The sequence below is a fragment of the Narcine bancroftii genome, chromosome 4 (genome assembly GCF_036971445.1).
Source record: "Narcine bancroftii isolate sNarBan1 chromosome 4, sNarBan1.hap1, whole genome shotgun sequence".
NCBI lineage: Eukaryota > Metazoa > Chordata > Chondrichthyes > Torpediniformes > Narcinidae > Narcine > Narcine bancroftii.
Genome location: NC_091472.1, coordinates 181,460,548 through 181,479,838, shown reverse-complemented (window position 1 = coordinate 181,479,838; position 19,291 = coordinate 181,460,548). Strand labels below are relative to the sequence as shown.

General features: G+C 37.9%; 1 protein-coding gene across 5 annotated transcripts in view; it reads right to left on the bottom strand.

The window, feature by feature from the left end:
* The window catches only part of rbm19 (RNA binding motif protein 19), a 267,475-nt gene that overhangs the window by 159,926 nt on the left and 88,258 nt on the right, over positions 1 to 19,291 (bottom strand). For 4 of the 5 annotated variants that reach the window (XM_069933162.1, XM_069933161.1, XM_069933165.1 and 1 more), the window contains exons 20-21: positions 15,309 to 15,364; positions 10,760 to 10,873 (exon numbers count right to left, since the gene is read on the bottom strand). In XM_069933162.1, coding sequence (XP_069789263.1) covers positions 10,760 to 10,873; positions 15,309 to 15,364 — 170 coding nt within the window. Of the gene's footprint in view, positions 1 to 8,468; positions 8,566 to 10,759; positions 10,874 to 15,308; positions 15,365 to 19,291 lie in introns of all 5 variants that reach the window. The other variant, XR_011356240.1, reaches the window with a different exon arrangement.

The following is a 19,291-nucleotide window of genomic DNA, read 5'->3' as shown; positions in this document are numbered from 1 at the left end:
GGAAAAGTCGATAGGAGAAAGGGAAAAGACGATTGGAAAAGGGAAACGACGATAGGAAAAAAGGAAAAGACGATAGGAAAAAGGGAAAAGATGATAGGAAAAAGGGAAAATACGATAGGAAAAAGGGAAAAGATGATAGAAAAAACAGAAAAGAAAATTGGAGAAAGGGAAAAGTTGGAAGGAACAATGGAAAAGATGATAGGAAAAAGGGAAAAGACGATAGGAAAAAGGGAAAGACGATAGGAAAAAGACGATAGGAAAAAGGGAAATGACTATAGGAAAAAGGGAAAAGACGAAAGGATGGAAAAGACGATACGAAAAAGGAAATACATGATAGGAGAAAGGGAAAAGTCGATAGGAAAAAGGGAAAAGTCGATAGGAAAAAGGGATAAGACAATAGGAAAAAGACAATAGGAGAAAGGGAAAAGTTGATAGGAGAAAGGGAAATGACGATATGAAAAACACGATAGGAAAAGGGAAAAGACAATTGCAAAAAGGAAAAAGACGATAGGAGTAAAGGAAAAGTTGATAAGAGAAAGGGAAAAGACGATATGAAAAAGGGAAAAGACGATAGGATGGAAAAGACGATAGGAAAAAGGAAATACACGACAGGAGAATGGGAAAAGTCGATAGGAAAAAGGGAAAAGTCGATAGGAAAAAAGGAAAAGTCGATAGGAAAAAGGGAAAAGATGATAGCCAAAAGGAAAAAGATGATAGGAAAAAGGGAAAAGACGATAGGAAAAAAGGAAACGGGGAAACGACGATAGGAGATAGGGAAAATACGATAGGAGAAAGGGAAAAGACGATAGGAGAAAGGGAAAAGTCGATATGAAAAATGGAAAAGACGATCTGAGAAAGGGAAAAGTCAACATGAAATAGGGAAAAGTCAATAGCAAAAAGGGAAATGTCAATAGCAGAAAGGGAAAAGATGATAGGAAAAAGGAAAAAGACGATAGAAAAAACAGAAAAGAAGATTGGAGAAAGGGAAAAGTCGGAAGGAAAAATGGAAAAGATGATAGGAAAAATAAAAAAGAGGATAGGAAAAAGGGAAAAGACGATAGGAAAAAGGGAAATGGGGAAACGTCGATAGGAAAAAGGGAAAATTCGATCGGAAAAAGGGAAAATTCGATAGGAAGGAAAAGACAATAGGAAAAAGAGAAAAGACTATAGGAAAAAGGGAAAAGACGATAGGAAAAAGGGAAAAGACAATAGCAAAAAGGAAAAAGACGATACGAGGAAAGGAAAAGTTGATAAGAGAAAGGGAAAAGACGATATGAAAAAGGGAAAATACGATAGGATGGAAAAGATGATAGGAAAAGGAAATACATGATAGGAGAATGGGAAAAGTCGATAGGAAAATGGGAAAAGTCGATAGGAAAAAGGGAAAAGTCGATAGGAAAAAGGGAAAAGTCGATAGGAAAAAGGGAAAAGTCGATAGGAAAAAGGGAAAAGTCGATAGGAAAAAGGGTAAAGACGATAGCCAAAAGGAAAAAGATGATAGGAAGGAAAATACAATAGGAGAAAGGGAAAAGACTATAGGAAAAAGGGAAAAGACGATAGGAAAAAGGGAAAAGACGATAGGAAAAAGGGAAAAGACGATAGGAAAAAGGGAAAAGACGATAGGAAAAAGGGAAAAGACGATAGGAAAAAGGGAAAAGACGATAGCCAAAAGGAAAAAGACGAAAGGAAGGAAAATACAATAGGAGAAAGGGAAAAGACTATAGGAAAAAGGGAAAAGACAATAGGAAAAAGGGAAAAGACGATAGGAAAAATGGAAAAGACGATAGGAAAAAGGGAAAAGACGATAGGAAAAAGGGAAAAGACGATAGGAAAAAGGGAAAAGACGATAGGAAAAAGGGAAAAGACGATAGGAAAAAGGGAAAAGACGATAGGAAAAAGGGTAATGATGATAGGAAAAAGGGAAAAGTCGATAAGATAAAAGGAAGAGTCGATATGAAATAAGGAAAAGTCGATAGGAAAAAGGGAAAAGACGATAGGAAAAAGGGAAAGTTGATAAGAGAAAAGGAAAAGACAATATGAAAAAGGGAAAAGACGATAGGAAAAAGGGTAATGATGATAGGAAAAAGGGAAAAGTCGATAGGATAATAGGAAGAGTCGATATGAAATAGGGAAAAGTCGATAGCAAAAAGGGAAAAGACGATAGGAAAAAGGGAAAGACGATAGGAAAAAGACGATAGGAAAAAGGGAAATGACTATAGGAAAAAGGGAAAAGACGAAAGGATGGAAAAGACGATACGAAAAAGGAAATACATGATAGGAGAAAGGGAAAAGTCGATAGGAAAAAGGGAAAAGTCGATAGGAAAAAGGGATAAGACAATAGGAAAAAGACAATAGGAGAAAGGGAAAAGTTGATAGGAGAAAGGGAAATGACGATATGAAAAACACGATAGGAAAAGGGAAAAGACAATAGCAAAAAGGAAAAAGACGATAGGAGTAAAGGAAAAGTTGATAAGAGAAAGGGAAAAGACGATATGAAAAAGGGAAAAGACGATAGGATGGAAAAGACGATAGGAAAAAGGAAATACACGACAGGAGAATGGGAAAAGTCGATAGGAAAAAGGGAAAAGTCGATAGGAAAAAAGGAAAAGTCGATAGGAAAAAGGGAAAAGATGATAGCCAAAAGGAAAAAGACGATAGGAAAAAGGGAAAAGACGAAAGGAAAAAAGGAATCGGGGAAACGACGATAGGAGATAGGGAAAATACTATAGGAGAAAGGGAAAAGTCGATATGAAAAATGGAAACGGGGAAACGACGATAGGAGATAGGGAAAAGATATAGGAGAAAGGGAAAAGACGATAGGAGAAAGGGAAAAGTCGATAGGAAAAATGGAAAAGACGATCTGAGAAAGGGAAAAGTCAACATGATATAGGGAAAAGTCAATAGCAAAAAGGGAAAAGTCAATAGGAGAAAGGGAAAAGACGATTGGAAAAAGGGAAACGACTATAGGAAAAAAGGAAAAGACGATAGGAAAAAGGGAAAAGACGATAGAAAAAACAGAAAAGAAGATTGGAGAAAGGGAAAAGTCGGAAGGCAAAATGGAAAAGATGATAGGAAAAAGGGAAAAGACGATAGGAAAAAGGGAAAGACGATAGGAAAAAGGGAAAGACGATAGGAAAAAGGGAAATGACTATAGGAAAAAGGGAAAAGACGAAAGGATGGAAAAGACGATAGGAAAAAGGAAATACACGATAGGAGAAAGGGAAAAGTCGATAGGAAAAAGGGAAAAGTCGATAGGAAAAAGGGATAAGACAATAGGAAAAAGGGAAAAGTTGATAGGAGAAAGAGAAAAGACGATATGAAAAACACGATAGGAAAAGGGAAAAGACAATAGGAAAATGACAATAGGAGAAAGGGAAAAGTTGATAGGAGAAAGGGAAAAGACGATGTGAAAAACACGATAGGAAAAGGGAAAAGACGATAGGACAAAGGGAAAAGACGATAGGAAAAAGGGAAAAGACGATAGGAAAAAGGGAAAAGACAATAGCAAAAAGGAAAAAGACGATAGGAGTAAAGGAAAAGTTGATAAGAGAAAGGGAAAAGACGATATGAAAAAGGGAAAAGACGATAGGATGGAAAAGACGATAGGAAAAAGGAAATACACGATAGGAGAATGGGAAAAGTCGATAGGAAAAAGGGAAAAGTCGATAGGAAAAAGGGAAAAGATGATAGCCAAAAGGAAAAAGACGATAGGAAAAAGGGAAAAGACGATAGGGAAAAAGGAAACGGGGAAACAACGATAGGAGATAGGGAAAAGATGATAGGAGAAAGGGAAAAGACGATAGGAGAAAGGGAAAAGTCGATAGGAAAAATGGAAAAGACGATCGGAGAAAGGGAAAAGTCAACATGAAATAGGGAAAAGTCAATAGCAAAAAGGGAAAAGACGATAGGAAAAAGGGAAAAGACGATAGGAAAAAGGAAAAAGACGATAGAAAAAACAGAAAAGAAGATTGGAGAAAGGGAAAAGTCGGAAGGAAAAATGGAAAAGATGATAGGAAAAAGGGAAAAGGCGATAGGAAAAAGGGAAAAGACGATAGGAAAAAGGGAAAAGACGATAGGAAAAATGGAAAAGACGATAGGAAAAAGGGAAATGGGTAAATGACGATAGGAGATAGGGAAAAGACGATAGGAAAAAGGGAAATGGGGAAACGACGATAGGAGATAGGGAAAAGACGATAGGAGAAAGGGAAAGGACATTAGGAAAAAGGGAAAAGACGATAGGAAATGGGAAATGATGATAGGAAAAAGGGAAAAGTCGATAGGATAAAGGGAAAAGATGACAGCAAAAAGGGAAAAGACAATAGGAAAAAGCGAAATGAAGATAGGAAAAAGACGATAGGAGAAAGCTAAAAGTCAATAGGAAAATGGGAAATGATGATAGGAAAAAGTCGATAGGTAAAGGGAAAAGACGATAGGAAAAAGGGAAAAGTCGATGGGAAAAAGGAAAAGATGACAGAAAAAAGGAAAAGATCAAAGAATAAAGGATGATAGAAAAAAGGAAGATAGAAAAAAGGAAATTAATAAGAGAAGGAAAACTAAAGGGAAAAAAAACTCAGTAACTCCCCCAATAGCGTTTCCAGATGCTTCAAGTATTAAAAGAAAAACGAAGGGAGCAAGAAAAAAAAGAAAAGGAATATGGAAAAGACACGTCAGACAATTCAATAACATTGAAGTAAAATTATAAAATAAGAAAATGAGCCATAAATGACGGATATCTGCCATTTTGTGTGATCCCTAGTAGAGCTGTTGTTTTACTCATATAGATTAGTAACAAAGCATTAACTTACTGCAGCTCCACCGCAAATTCTGTGCAAATTACTCATTGAGCCTCGTTAGAACTGGAGCTGAAACAGTGAACCTGTGAGGAATGACTTGATTTTTAAGGTAATTAACCGTGCTTTAATCAGGAAGTGCATTGCTGCAACTTGCAAGTCCAGTATCGAATGATGGAACAAGGAAATGTTAAGCTACATTCCCCTGTAGAAAATAATTTGTAACTTGAGAAACAAATAGAGTACCTTTCGTAAGATCTGGCAGCCATATATGCACTACATTGGCGCATGGCAGTTTCCTTGTTCCTTGCTGCAGCTTCCTCTCCCTTGCACTGATCCTGATCAAGGAAAGCCAGGAATGAATATTGGCCCAGAGGCCGCCCACTGAGCTGCGACAATCCCTGTGCCTTTCTTATTATTTATTTTCCTGTTAAAAATTTGTTGTTGTTGGTTGAAGTTTTAGTGAGTCATCTTGTTTTATGTGTGGGGGGAGGGGAGTTGGTAGAAACATGGGCTAGTATATATAATCATAAAGAAAATGTATATATGTATATTTGAATGTGAACTGCCGTTGTTAGCAGGACACTGTATATGGCTGTACAAGCTTTTATGAAAATATAAATAAAATAATCAAAAAAGTTTGTTTGAAAGAATTTAGTTGAAGAACATTTTGAAATATTTAACACTTGTTACTTTTTAAACATATTTTAGAAATGCTTATGGGATTTTAATTTTTTGATTTTATTTTTACACCAATTTTACATACTCAATGTCATGGCCATTCAAAGACGGTTAGGCTTGAGAGCTAACTTGAACAAAGTATTCCTCGATAAGCTGCCAAAGTTTTCTTTCACAATTTGTGTAAGTAATTCTTGCAAGCCCACATGAACAGAGAAAAATTAATCCATTTTCCCCACTAGGTCCATCTGCCCGACATTCCTCACCCCTCCTTGATTGACAGATCACCTTTGGGCCTGTCTCATTCCTCCCTGTCCTCTTTAGACTGGGTAACTTCCCTCGCCAAACTCAGTTCTGATGCAGGGCCTTGATCGAAAAGGTCCAAAATCCATGACCCTCTACAGCTGCTAACAAGGCGCAAGAGTTCCTCTAGCAGTTTGGTTTTGGCTGGAGGAATAATATTGCACACACCACAGTGCAAGGCTTCACAATTTGGATCAAAATGGCTTTCACTGCAAATTTGCACTGACGTGTGAAGATAAATGTATTTGATCACATGCACAAATACAGCACAAATAACTGGTTGCTGGGAGCAACTTCTAGCTGACAAAATCATCAATTTACTCTACAAACACACTACAGAATTTTGAGAACCTCTGTTAATTCTCTTATTTTTTTTCTTCAATTAAAGAATCTGTTTCACTTATGCCATTCCAGCAAATATTTTCCATATCCTTCCTATGGGATTAACAGATTTCCTGAAGCCTCATACCCAAATATGGACATTTCAAACTCTGTGGAGCTAACTGAAAGGCTATCTCAAGGAGCCAAGTCAAAACAATTGATTAAATTATGTCACGCTCTGCCACCATTATTAAGGCAAAGCTGTTCTAAATCAACTGACTATTTAACTATTGCTTTAAGAGATTCTAACATGCTGAATGAGTTTAAAACTTTAAATTCTTAAGAGACACTGTATTATCTTCGGTGTATATCTCAATTGATAGCTGGATCACAAAGGGAAAAAGCCATATTTGTCAGATGGAAGATGGCAGAATTTGCTTCAATAACAAAACACTTTACAATAGCTTGGGTAGGGATGGGTCTAGACTAATGGTAATAGTAATATAATTGACTGAAGAACTTGGAGAGGAGATTTTTTTAGTCAGAAGAGATTATTCTCAACCCTAAAATGTGAGCTGTAGATTCAAATGGCACGCTGGAGCTGGTCTTCATCCTCCAATAAAATTTATTATGTCCACTTGAAGCCTACGGTCTTTCTCAAACAATATTCATGCTTGGAGTATTACAATAACGCTAAACGTCACACACCAAATGTGACCTCTTCATGAGGGCATAATACATAGCAAAAAATATGTAGAGTATCCTAACACATGCAGAGGTGCTAATTGCTTCTGGGTCAGATTTCCAATTCCAAAATGATCACATAGATCTGCAGCATTATTTCAAGCCCATTACTTTGTCTTTCCCGGCTGAAATTAAGAGCATTACAACTGATAGTCCTCTTGGTTCCGTAAATTAATGTACCATCTTTATTTAAAATTTGTTTTAAAATTGTTGAAAACTAACTTAACAACTATTGTGAAAATTTGAAAAGGTAGCAATTATGGCCATACAAACCTTCAAAACATGAACATTGAACTCATAACTTGCTTCAAGACTTCTTTTCAAAACCTCAAAAATTATAAACATAAGAAACCAACAGATTAAATTCATTTTGCAGGGTTATTGTGCCCTCTGGTGATTAAACCAAGAAGTGTATTTGTTCAATCTGTGGCAAGAAAGAGTAATGTCTAGAACTGGGTTTTTAACCTAAAATTGTGCGCGAGCAAGATAATTTGTTAAGCATCTAGCCCAATTAAAAGAGACATTGGTAAAATTCGCTTTCAAGAACTGCTGAGATGATTTTCTCCTATCCTGCCTTAAAACATGATTGGTACAACCAACAATGTCAATAACTTACAAAGACCACATCTCCCCTGTCCTTTAGAGAAACATGAAATGTACAGCATCGAAATGTGGGCCTCAAGGTCAGCCTTGTCCTCGAAGATCATGATGTCTCAGTATGATCATTTCATTTGCCCATGATGGGCCAATATTACAAGACTCCTTTCCAATCTAAGTAATCTGTCCAAATGCCTTCCTCTACCACCATCTCTGGAATTTACCCCTTCCATCTCTTAAATTTTTCCCCTTCTCATCTTAAACCTGTACCCAAAAGGTCAGAACTCTCCTGTCCTGGGAAAATTATTCTGACCATTTATCCCATCTATGCCTCTCATACTTTTGAAAACCTCCATAAGGTAACACCTTGGCCTCTTATATTTCAGTGAGAATTAACCCAGACTATCCAATCTCTTCAAGGGAAATTCCAGGAACCTCTTCTTATACTCAGAGCCTAAGCTTATGAAGGCAAGTGAACCAAATGCCCTTCCTGTCCACCTCTACCAGGAAGCCCAATTCTCCTCATGCACCGTACCTTTAAATTGTCCAGTGGCTTTCTTGCTTGTATTATAACCCATGAATTATTTCTATTGTCCTACAGTTTATAGGCCATGTGCATTGTTCAGGACATGCTCTTCCCTTTATGCTCTATGTAATCAGTGGATAGCCAATCTATTCATGACCACTGATCTCTCTAAGCTTGATTGGTCTCCTTAAAGTACCACTGGCCTCCAACTGAGCCAACCAAACAGCAATCTTTTCAGGATTATTTTAGAAGGGGGGAAAATTCAAAATTCAAGAAAGAAAGGGGGTGGGTGGGGGTAGGAGCAGGAAAAAAGGAGATAGCTGAAGGATGAGTAAGGAGAGATTGTTGGATATCTTTCAAAAATTTTCAGTGTTCCAGTTTGCAAAAGAATATTGAGAAAAAAGAACTAGAGAAAATAAGCTACAGGTGCACAACACTTCAGAAATCATTCATGGAAGCCAAAATGTGTTGAACTTTGGTAATTGGATAAAGTTTACATAAGTACTTGCCAACAGAAGTGTTGTAGTAGTGTTTTCAGATTCAACTTTTAACCATCAATATGAAGGATTATTTCACTGTGATGTGCATACTGATTTTTGCATTTCCCTGTTACAAAAATTACTACATCAGAAATATTTTGTTGCCCGATCAATAGCCCTCATTCACACTGGCACTTTAACCTAGTAATTAACTGCTAATCTATCAGTTAACATGCCAGTGTGAACAATCGTGAACCGGATCAGGTGTCAGATCGCGCCGGGGATCATCACTGATTCGTTTTGAATTGGCATACCAGTTGGCCCAGTGTAAAATGGACAGAGAGAATGCAGGACTTCACCACTGGAGGACAGGCACCCGTTGCTCTGGGATGCCAGGTGATGAGTGTGAAAGGGCGCAGAGAACCTGTTATCATTGGTCCAGTGTGAATGGCAAAAATGCTATTTTGAACCAGTTCGTTGAACTGCTAATTTACTGGTTAGCCAATGTGAAAAGGGCTAATATTTTGGATTGTCATGAGGCCTCCAATTCATTATATAAACTCAAGCCCCTTTCACACTGGCACTTGAACACAGTAATTATCCAGCAACTTACCAGTTCACCTGCCAGTGTGAATGCTCCCATCCCGGTATGAGGTGGGGGGGGGGGGGGGGTCCCTAAATCAACCTGGGAATTAATCGCTTGGGAAAGTATCAAAGCCAATCTGTTTCAAATTGGCTGCAATGTGAATGGGCGACCTGATATGGCCAGTCCAGTTAGTGACACACTGATGATGTTCTTGTGTGTGTGCAGGAATGTGAAAGAAGCAAAAGATTTTTTTCCAAATAAGCAGCACTGATTTAAAAAGGTATAAACTTTGTATTCAATTTACTAAATTCGCAATCCTGATCAATGTATTATCTTGTGTACAAACAAAATTAATCATGCCTAAATGAAACATAATTAAGCATTGTGTACAGCAGAGTATGAGCCCTTCAGCCCATGATGTTGTGCTGATCAATATAAACCTACTACAGTATCAGAAAATCATAGCAGGAATAAAACACACATAATAAAAGAGCATGAGAAAATTGTATTGCATGCACAATTTTAAAAAAAGTGCGTAAAATTTATAAAGGAGCATGGGAAAATTGTAGCGGGAATAAAACACAAGAATAAAAGAACGTGGGAAAATACACGCGCAATTTAATTAAACAACTGAATTACAGTATACTTCAAAAGTTCTGTTTTAGCTTATGGCATAAATGCAGACAACTAAATTTGAGATTCAGTCATCTTTGTTATTTTTTTTCTTCAATTATTTTATCTGCTCCATGTCCTCCTGTTCGATGTGCGTGTTGGGTGGTGGGGTTGCATATGTTGGGGTGTGTGTGGAGGGGTTGTGTGTGTGGGGGAATATGTGTGCCAATATTTTTTCCAAAAAAAATAGAGCCTATGGCAAGCACTGAAATTGTGACCCCCCCCCCTCCCCCCACCAACTCCGGTGGGGCTGTGGTGTGGGAGGCAGTGATTGGAGAGGGGGACTGATCCACTTGTGCCTCCAGCAGGCCCAAGGTTCCAAAAGCAGTGCAGTTAGCCCCTGCCTGCCTATGGGCTATGAAGCTTTTCTCCCCCAGAGTCATGTCCTGAGTGTCCCTGTACCCAGGACGTGCAGCTGGCTGATTACTCCCCCGGCAACACTGTCATGTTCAACAGCTTCTCCAACCTAGCCAGGTGCCAGGCTACCGTCATTGCCATCTTCGACTTTGCCTCCTGTGGCCGCAGAGACTACAGTTTTAACAATATCTATAAGCCAACCCTGACCAAAAACTTCCTGGTACGTTTCTGTGCATCCCTCATGGCACCACCTCGCCCCCTCCCCTCCCCCCATTGTGGGGACGGGAACTCCTGTGACCCCCTGCACTGACGGGAAATCACTGTGACGTGTGGGAAAATATTTGAGAGTGATAGGCTGGAGTGAAGAGTATAGAACATTCAATGCTTGCGAGAATGTAATATGGCACACCACCGGAGGCCAAGTCCCCCTTTGCTCCACGATACTGGGTAAGCAATATGAAAGGGTCTTGGTCCAGTGTGAATGGCCCTACCAGTATTTCAAAATGGGTCGTTCACACACAAATTTGGCAGGTTGCCAATGTGAAAGGGGATTCAAGTTCTTTCTTTCCTCTCTCTCAGTGGTAGATATAGGCCAAGAAATTAAATTTTGTTAACTTCGGAAACAGACTACATATAATTTCATTTACCAGTGTTCAATGTTACAATTTTGTCCTGATAATGAGGAACACGTAAAACAGTTCCTTACCTGAAAAGCTCCCATATTTCTTTTACTTTAGCCTGGAATGGAATATTTCGAATCAGAATTTTGGAGACCTTCTGTTCCTTTGATTTTTGGAGCTTTCTCTCTTGATTCACAGGCCTGCACGCAAGAAATTTTGGTTTGTTTCTAATTGCTAAAAACTTGAATATTCCACATTGAAAAAAACAACTAAAAAACAGCAACACTCAATATGTGGAAAACATTATACACAATTTCTAAACATGACTCATAATTCATTTATAAATTATTCAATAAAAAGCAAAAGATTCAAGTGAAAACATGGTAGGTACTTTTCCCCCCAATCTTTGCATGGTTTCACAGATTTCAGTGTCTTTATGACCAGTCGATTTGTATCAACTATTATTCTCTTACTTAATGTTGGGGTTTCAACAGAGAGGATTTGATAAACTTATACTGTGCCCTTCCCCAATGACACTAACTTTCTCATGTCACTAACTCAAATTAATAGCTGTATCTAGAATATGCATAAATGGTGTTTTTATAATCAGAAACCCAGTTTGCATTGGATTCAATGATATAGCAGTGTGGTGTAAAGTACTCGTCTACTGAGAGAACAACAAAATACGTTATACTTGCCAAAGTGCTATGAGTTTTTAAAAATCAACTGGAATAGTTAGAATTGACAGTTACTCAACTGTAATTGTGGATTTTAAATAGCCTGAACAAAATACATCTTCTGCTCTTTCCTTCCCTCTCACATACTTAGCCATTAACTGAAGTTTTTTTTTGTGTAAGGGATTTAACATTTATAACCTTGGTTTATTGCACATTTAATAGTGACCTATCGTGGTCACGTTTCCTCACTTGTCAGGAAGGCGCAACAGCGACTTCACTTCCTGAGAAGTTTGAAGCAGGCAAGGCTACAGACCAGCATTATGTCGACCTTTTATAGGAGCTCTAGTGAGAGCATCCTAGCCGGCTGCATCACAGTGTGGTACGGTTATTACAAAGAAATGGATCAGAGGTCAATACACAGTGGCAGAGAGGATCACTCCCTCCCCTTCCATCGATGTGATCTACTGGGATTGTTGTGTGAAGAGGGCACACTAAATTATTGAGGATCCCTTCCACCCTGCACACAGCATCTTTCAGCTGCTCCTGTCGGGGAAGAACCAGAAACACGAGGTTGAGGAACAGCTTCTTCCCAAGGGCAGTGAGAATGCTGAATGATCAAAGGAACTGCTCACACTGACCATGCAAGACTCTCATTTGTATAAAACAATATTTATTTATTTGTAGAGATAAAATACTTGTCCTGCATATGATTTGCTTGTCTGTACGTGTGTTATATCTGATTGCGTGTCTGCATGTTTTGCACCGAGGATGGGAGAACACTATTTCATCAGGTTGTACTTGTGCAATTAGATGACAATAAACTTGATTTTTCATTACAAAATCTACAGTTTTGCAACATACAAATAAAGTGGAATTCTGTTGTCAAGATATCCAGGTCCAACTGTGACCTACACCAGGTAATATATGGTTTTATTGGAACTTTAATTCATCCATCATTTGAGCAATGCTAAGCAGAATAAGAGGCATATACATATACACTGCTATGAACTCAATGATGAACAAAGTTAAAGAAAACCATTTTTAAGTAATGTTTCATTGATATATTTTCTTGAAAATGCACAACTTAGTTATATGGCACAATCCATCATTCTGTCAAATATTTTTGAAAATAGCAGTGCAGCCGTTGTCTCATTACTTCATAATTTCAAAACATTTGCACCATTCTGCCAGCCAGCAATGACAGAAGTTAACTAATCACACTTTTAAAATCATTGACGAAACTTATTTAGGCATTACATATACAATTTCTGCCTTTAAGGAGACCAAATAATTTCTCAGGTTGGTGACCAGGTGACTTTGAAGCAATACTGCCGTATCCTTATTTGCTAAGATCAAAATTCAGAAAACATCACAAGGCCCTAATGTAGAAAATGTGGATGCATTTGAACTAACTCTTTTGAAAATAAAATCTTTATACTTTCTCAAATTAATTTGAGTTAGTGTCATGAGAAAGTTAGTGACATTTTGTTGCAACATTACCACATTATGAAAACTTTCATGTTTTGTCAATTTCAAGTTATTTTTATAATGTTTCTAGGGCTACAAAAACTGCGAAATAAAAATTAAATACAAGAAAACCAAATAAAGTGATAAGTGTGAACTTTAAGCTTTTTTTTTAAAATTAGCTTGATTTAATAATGCAAAGGATAGTGCAGTTTTCAAATATACAACTTTATAATGTTGACTTGACAAGGAGAAGAGATAGTTCTGTGTTGCTTTATTAAACAGCTATTGATATAGCAATGGTAAAGTTAGATGTGGTACATTTCAAATCTGATCGCCTATATTCTTAAAGTGATTGTTAAATGCAATAGATTTGTTGATAATTGAAGTTTGTTTACATTTCTCTTTTTTGAGAACAGTTTACACTACCAATAAGTAGAAATTCTGCCTGGCTTGCAGGAAAAACAATCTCAAGGTTGTATGTGATGTAGTGTATGTACTCTTGACAAATTTGAGGTCTCTAATGCCTTTAGGTTAACACATTTGGCTTTAAAGGTTTTCTTTCCGGTTTCACCAAGAGAACAATGCAGCTCAATTGATCACATTTATGCTCATCCATAAGTTTATGAACAGAAGTTCAAATTAGAATTCTTCAAATAGACAGTTTTTCCATTGGACTTTTTTTGGGAAACTGAGCTAGAGACTTTGTTTGACAGTGGTTAAAAAAAGTTTCTGAAGGAACAAAAGTTAAAAGTACATTCTTCCTTTACCATGAGAGTTGCTTTGGAATGGGGAATATAACTTCAGCAGTGTATTGTGAAAATAATTTTCCAAATTTTATTTTTATGAGAAATAAAAAATGTTTCAGTAAAAACACAAATTTAAAACATGGATCCATAAATTATGGAATTGTCCTTAAATTAGGACATACAACAGATTCACATGACATGAATTGTATTGGCCAATGCACACTTGCAACACGTTGTACTTGTGAGTGAAATGGGGAACAACGAGGAATTAAAATGGGAAATGCTCAAAGTGAAAGTAAAATAACAATGTGTACTTTTCTGTATGAAAGCAGCCTACAGCTCTAACTTGTGGAAAGCACAACCTGAAAATTTTTGCTCTAATTCCATCTGCTTGTCAAGATACAGTTGAAAACATGTTCCATGGAAATTACTCATCTTATTTTAAAAAGGAGGTATTTTAAAATATAATGGGTCACTGTTGTGGGGAGATTTAACGAGTCATCTGGTTAATTTTTCACATTTACCTTTTTGGGGCTCCCATAATTTAACTATCAGAGCAAATGTGAATGCAAGAACTGGAAATTTGTGAAAGGTGTATTGATACGCTTAATGTCAAATTTGCTCTTTGTATTCTTTGGCTTGGCTTCGCGGACGAAGATTTATGGAGGGGGTAAAACTTGTATTAACAAGTTTATTTCTCAATTACATCAATGAACAAAATGTCAGATCAATTCAAAAATAGTCAGTGCTCCATCCCCCACCCTCAGATATAGATCAAGTTGCAGATGATTTCTTCTTTAAAGCATCGTTGAAACAAGTTTTCATTCTACAAAAGTTGCAGGTTAATCAAACTGAAAGTATGCAAAAACGCCAAATGGTGAGAGGATAACTTGTGCATTGACAATAACTGAAATTGCATAATTAATTTTTGCTCGTACAACAACATGAAAAATTTAATAAAATTCTAATTATTCAGAAATCCAGATGACCTTATATCTGGCAAAGTCACTCACTCGTCTGCAATGTGAGCAGGGGCTCAGAATGTTGGTGGAGGGGTGGGGTGGGTTGTATTAGAGATGAGAAAACAGAGTGGAGCATGGGACCTGGGACTGGTCTGTGAGGTGGGTGTACAGCTGGAGCTGAGGTGGGAGTCCAGAACACTGGGGTCAAGAAAGATGGATGTGCAGCCAGTGCCAAGGTGAGGGGTGCTTGCACATTTCCAGTCGTTTTAGATTCATTTAATTTCTTTTCTATGCCATTGGAAGAGTATTAAGATTAGCATCTAAGAGCATGAAACATCTACTTTGACCACATCTGCTCCCCCAAGGTGCCAGATTATCGGAGTTTCAGTGTACCAACAGTGATGGAAAATTTATAATGTCAAGAGAAAGACCACCATTGGCTATCTTTCCACAGCAGTGCCACAAAGTGCCACTATGTCTGCAAAAACAAGATACTGATGGAAAGTTAAAAACCAATTATATTAATGGTTTGAGATTATTTCTGAAATAACAGTTGCAAAATGAACTCAAGATACTGTTCTTACAGCAAGCCTACTATGGAAACCCAGTCAACGTAAAGCTAGAATGCCAGTCTCTTATTTACCCTTTCCATTCTTTATTTCATACTTAACGATCAACATTGAATAATACAAGTATACGGAGTACAAATCCTGAGTATTGAATGACACCAAAAATTTTACATGGGTTTAGTCACAACAAAATAAACATTAAATAAAAACTTACTTTGTAGCTCTGTCTGATATCTTCAACTCCAGTTGGTGATCATCCAACATAGTATGCTAGGGTTTCAAAACAAAAGTAGATACTATACTAAACATGAAATTAAGAAAACTCAAAATATGTTTCAGTAGTTGAGAGCTATTGTGAAATCCTTGCACTGAAATTTTGAGAATTGATGACAATACTGGGAAAGATAAGGAAATAGTGAAATATTATCAAATTTAAAGTATAGCTCAGAAATCACATCAACCATTAGTGTTGAGATGTATTTAATTGCATATTAACATTACAGTATCAACAATAAAAACTGGCTACGTTATTTGCTTCTGAGACGGAGTGCATAATCTGAAAAGCTGTTCTTAATTGCACATGGGAGATAAAGCATGTATGAAAATAAATGACAATTTAAGAGGTTAAAAGTTTGAAAATAACCTAATGAGGTTATGTTTATTTTTGTGAATTACGCATCAATGAAGTTCAACTTTACTCAAACATCAGCCGCCCACGAGCACACTAATTCAGTTCTTATTTTACCCAACTCATTAAAAAATATTTTCTTGGATTAACTGATTTAAATCAGGATTTTAAATAAAGATGGAAAATTAAGTTTGACCATCCAAAATGCATCACTAATCTGGATTGGACGTCAACTGCCACTTTTCCACCGAACTGGATCCTGTTTGCATCCTGTTAAAGCCAACAACCACCTTCTACATTGCCACACCTCCAACTTTCATGTCATCTGCAAACTTACTGTGATCGGGTGATTTCATCGCCCAGGTAATTTATAAAATTCACCAAGAGCAGGGGTGAAATCAGATCTCGGCCAAACTCCACTAGTCACTGAATGTGTTCCATCTACTATAACACTCTGCTATCTGTAGGCAAGCCAATTCTGAATCCACATAGTCAAGGTTCCATGGATCTCACGACTTTCTGAATTAGTCTACCATGTGGGACCTGGTCAAATTACTTACTAAAATCCAGCTACACAATATCAACTTCCCTACCTTCACCAATCTCTTGTTACCTCCACAAAAAATTTAATGAGACTTGTAAGGCATGACTTATGCCTCAAAAAGCCATGCTCACCGTCCTTGAGATTAGACCTGCTCTAAATGCTCATAAATTCTGTCCCTAAGAATCTTCTCCAATAGTTTGCTCACCAAGTAAGGTCCACTGGCCTATAATTACCTTTTTTTTTTAAAAAGGGACCACATTTGCCATTCTACGATCCTCCAGTACCTCCCCTGTGACCAGTGAAATATGCAAAGATCACTTTCAATGCCCAAGCAATCTTTTCCCTCGCTTCCTGTAGTAACCTGGGGTAGGACTTGCTTGGCCCTGGGGACATCAATCCTAATGTTATGGAGAAGATCCAGTACTACCCCATTCTTAACTTTAACATGCTCCAGCACATAGGGTTGTTTCACATTGACTAAGATTCCTCTCTCTGGTGAACACTGAAGCAAAGTACTCTCTGCCTCCAGACACCTTGCCCCCTTTATAGTGAGCTGCCCTACCATCACTCTCGTCATCTTTCTGCTCTTCATGTATGCATTCATAGATTGTATGCATAGAGCTCCTTAGGGTTTTCCTTAATCCTATTTGCCAAGGCCTTCTTGCGCAGCCCTCTGGCTCTTCCAAGTTCTTTCTTCCTGGCTACTTTTGCTTCCCAGACCTTCTGTAGGTTTCCTTCTTCTTGCTAACTCGCTGCCTCACCTTTTAGTCAACCACGGCTCCATAATCCGACTATCTTTTCCATTTCAATAGGACAAACCTATCCAGAAACATGTTCAAGTGCTCCCAAAATATTCTCCACAGTACTTCTGTGCTTTCCCCACCCCTATACCCCTGAGAACATCTGCGCCCAATTTACTCTCCCCAGTGCCTGCTTAATCCCATCCTAATTACCCCTTTCCCAATTAAACACTTTTCCATTTTATCTACTCCTATCTTTACTCTATTGTTTTGCTAAAAGACAGGGTATTGTGGTCACTTTCACAAAAATGCTCCACCACTGACGTGGTTTATTACCCCATACTAAATCCAGTATGGCCTCTCCCCTCGTCCTCAGGAATTCTTCTTGGACACACCTGACAAATTAATGGCAGCATTCTTAGCATTGTGGAAGAACAGAGGGACCTCGGGGTTCAAATCAATTTAAAAAAAATTTTTTTTTAGACACAGCACGGTAACAGGTGCTTTTGGCCCATGAGCCCGTGCCACCCAATTGACCTACAACACCTGGTCTGTTTGGAATAGATGAGAGGAAACTGGAGCCCCTGGGGAAAACCCACACAAATGGGGAGAATGTACAAAGTCCTTACAGACAGGGCAGGATTCAGAATTGCACTAACTGTGCTGCCCTCAACTTGCTGGGCAGAGTGAAGGGGTAATCAAGAAGGCTTATGGTATGCTGGCCTTCATTAGTCAAGGAATTGAATTAAATGCCGCAGCTCTATAAAACTCTGGTTAGACGATACTTTGAATATTGTGCTCAGTTCTGTTTGCCTCATTACAGGAAGTATGTGGAAGCAATGGAGACGGTGCAGAGGAGATTTACCAGGATGTTGCCTAAATGGGTAAAGTTGCCTTATGAGGCAAGGTTAACAGAGGTAGGGCTTTTCTCTTTGAAATGAAGAAGGATGAGAGGCAACTTATTATAGGTCGACAAAATCATGAGAGATAGAGATATGATGAACAGCCAGCACCTTTTTTCCTGGGGCGAGACTTGCAAACAGCTGAGGATATCTATACAAGGTGAGGGGAGAAAGTTTACAGAGGGCAATGAGTACCTGGAATGCATTGCCAGAGGTGGTGGAGGTGACTGGTACAATAGGGACATTTAAGACTCTTGTATAGGCCCACAGATGCAAGAAAAATAGAAAGTTATGGGTGTGAGATAGGGAATGTTTCGTTTGTTGAGTAGTTTTGTATAGATTGGAACAACATTGTGGGCCCAAGGGTCTGTACTGTTCTATGTTATTGGAAGCAAATACACTTTGCTGAACGTTTATTTCAGTTTTGCTTAATGTATTTATTTTTATGATATTTTCAGTTACTTTTAAATACTTTTTTAATTTTATAAATTACTAAAGTTGCAGTTGGAAGTGTTTGAATGTTTTTGACATTTAAAAACTATAAAAGGTGGAGGGAGGACTTTGAAAGCTTTCCAAGTTCCTGTGGCACTTGAGCGTTGGATTTCTTCATCATATCTTGGGAGATCACTCTGCTGGAGTCCAGGCAAGCAAGATGGGTAACCTACACCCAGTTTAGTGTGACGAAGGGTGACAAAACTAAGCAACAGATCAGTGCAAGTAAAATCTGAGTCATCATTGCTCCACGTTTTCCAATTCAAGAATGCTGATACATCCACATGCCTACCCTGATGTTCTCTGATAATAAAATGCTTATTCTTCTTCCCAAATCCCTTGACTCTTTGAATTACTTAACTCTTTTCAACCCTTAAAATCTTGGAATGTGTGGATCGATTATGGCAATGGATCTTGACTAGCATATGCAGATTTTTTCATTTTACACTAATGGAAATGTTGATGCCAGACTCTGTGCAACTGCATTCAATCAGCTCTTCCTCACATCATACTTCTTTAAAATAGTATAAATAATCCTAAATGATTTTTGCTGAAAGACTGTAAATGTAAGATGGCATTTAACCAAATGTGCAAGTGAGAATTACTGAAGTATGCTGTTAAAAGCAAATCATCATGGGGTGCCAGACTCTGATAGTTTAATGTATGGGATTTTATGGTTTTGTAATTGTGTAGGCATGCATGTTCAGGTTAGTAGAAGTAATTGTAACAAAGCTTCATGCATCGCTTAAATAAATGCTCAATCTGTAATATTTGTTTGAATGGGAAAGACACCTGCAAGTTATTATCGACATCTTTGTTCTTATGCTCCTGTGTTACAAAAGAAATGTTCTCTTGCTGTGTCATTATAGTTGTTGCCACTCATCCTCATTC